At 42.2% G+C, this 1131-nt stretch overlaps 1 protein-coding gene across 8 annotated transcripts in view; it reads left to right on the forward strand.

Annotated features, from left to right (window-relative positions):
* Window positions 1–1131, forward strand: part of LOC101850995 (tetraspanin-18) — a 129318-nt gene that overhangs the window by 106854 nt on the left and 21333 nt on the right. The window contains exon 1 of one of the 8 annotated variants that reach the window (XM_035972765.1): window positions 545–568. The exons of 6 other annotated variants lie outside the window; for them this stretch is intronic. In XM_035972765.1, the coding sequence (XP_035828658.1) occupies window positions 560–568 (9 nt within the window). In that variant the 5' untranslated portion in view covers window positions 545–559. One more of the 8 variants, XM_005109943.3, reaches the window with a different exon arrangement.

Consider the following 1131-nt stretch of genomic DNA (forward strand, 5'->3'; position numbering starts at 1 on the left):
CCCCCCCCCCCCCCCCCCCCCTGCATTAAATCGCCGTTATTGTTTCGATGTGCTTGTCTTTACCCAAATAAACATTACAGTACTCTATAGCTAGCCCCGCGTATGGTTTGCTCCTTCTTTCTTATTAAACAGCTGTCGTTCTTATCTCTCCTTCATAATTCTCATCTCTATGTTATGTGTTACTGTTTGTAGTAATACCTCTAATCATCGGCACTTACATGACCTGTTTGGGTTGTAAGTGCCGGGAAACTTTTTCTAAAATTTGAATTAAGCTAAAACTAAAAAGAAAGCAATGTGTATGCTCGCTCGATCAATTTGTCTTTCAGTGTTGTCGTTGCTGTGTTGTTGTTGCGAAATGTAATGCAATTTAAGTAACACAAGACCGAGGTAAAAGAGCAGGGAGAGGCCGGCTCTAAGTGGGTTTGTAAGTGAACACACTTACCGCCATCCTGTCCCCGACATCCGCAACAGAGAACGGCTGTAGTTGGTCTGTCGTCCTGCTCTGGGTGTGCACGGCGAGTGTGTACATCCGTGATTCGCATAGCCCTATAAAACATGGATGGTGTGGGTGAGTCGTCTTCCCTCTGAACGACAACACAGTGGTGTGACGCTGACGTCATCTTTGTTGTGTTTGATTTGATTTTTTTAAAACTTTCCTTACGATACGGTCGTATAGAACGTGGAAAGACTAAGGCAGACCCAAACAACGGAGGGATAGTATATAAGCACACGTAGAATAATAATAATATAATATATAGCTGTTGCACCCTGTAGTAAGCACCTCCACAGATAACACATCACAAAAGTTCTTGTTCTACTCGAGAACAGATTGCGATTCTCTGCGAACCACATTCCTGGATTACTGACATTGTTCTAGTCTTACTGTTGGTGTTATTGCGCCTGGCGACGAGGGTGCCAGACCGTCTACGACGGCAGTTTCAGTTCTCTAGTGATGAATGGAGAGCCATCTTTAGTGAGAGTTTCGGCCCTTAATACAACCACGGTACGTTGCGATTTGTATCTGCTCATGGATTGGTTAACTGGTGTATTTATTGATTTGTTGTTGTTGGTTTTTGTGTTTTTTTAAAATCATGTTATCTTTTATATTATATTCTTATTTTTTTTAACTGT

Source organism: Aplysia californica, unplaced genomic scaffold (assembly GCF_000002075.1).
Source record: "Aplysia californica isolate F4 #8 unplaced genomic scaffold, AplCal3.0 scaffold00833, whole genome shotgun sequence".
Lineage (NCBI taxonomy): Eukaryota > Metazoa > Mollusca > Gastropoda > Aplysiida > Aplysiidae > Aplysia > Aplysia californica.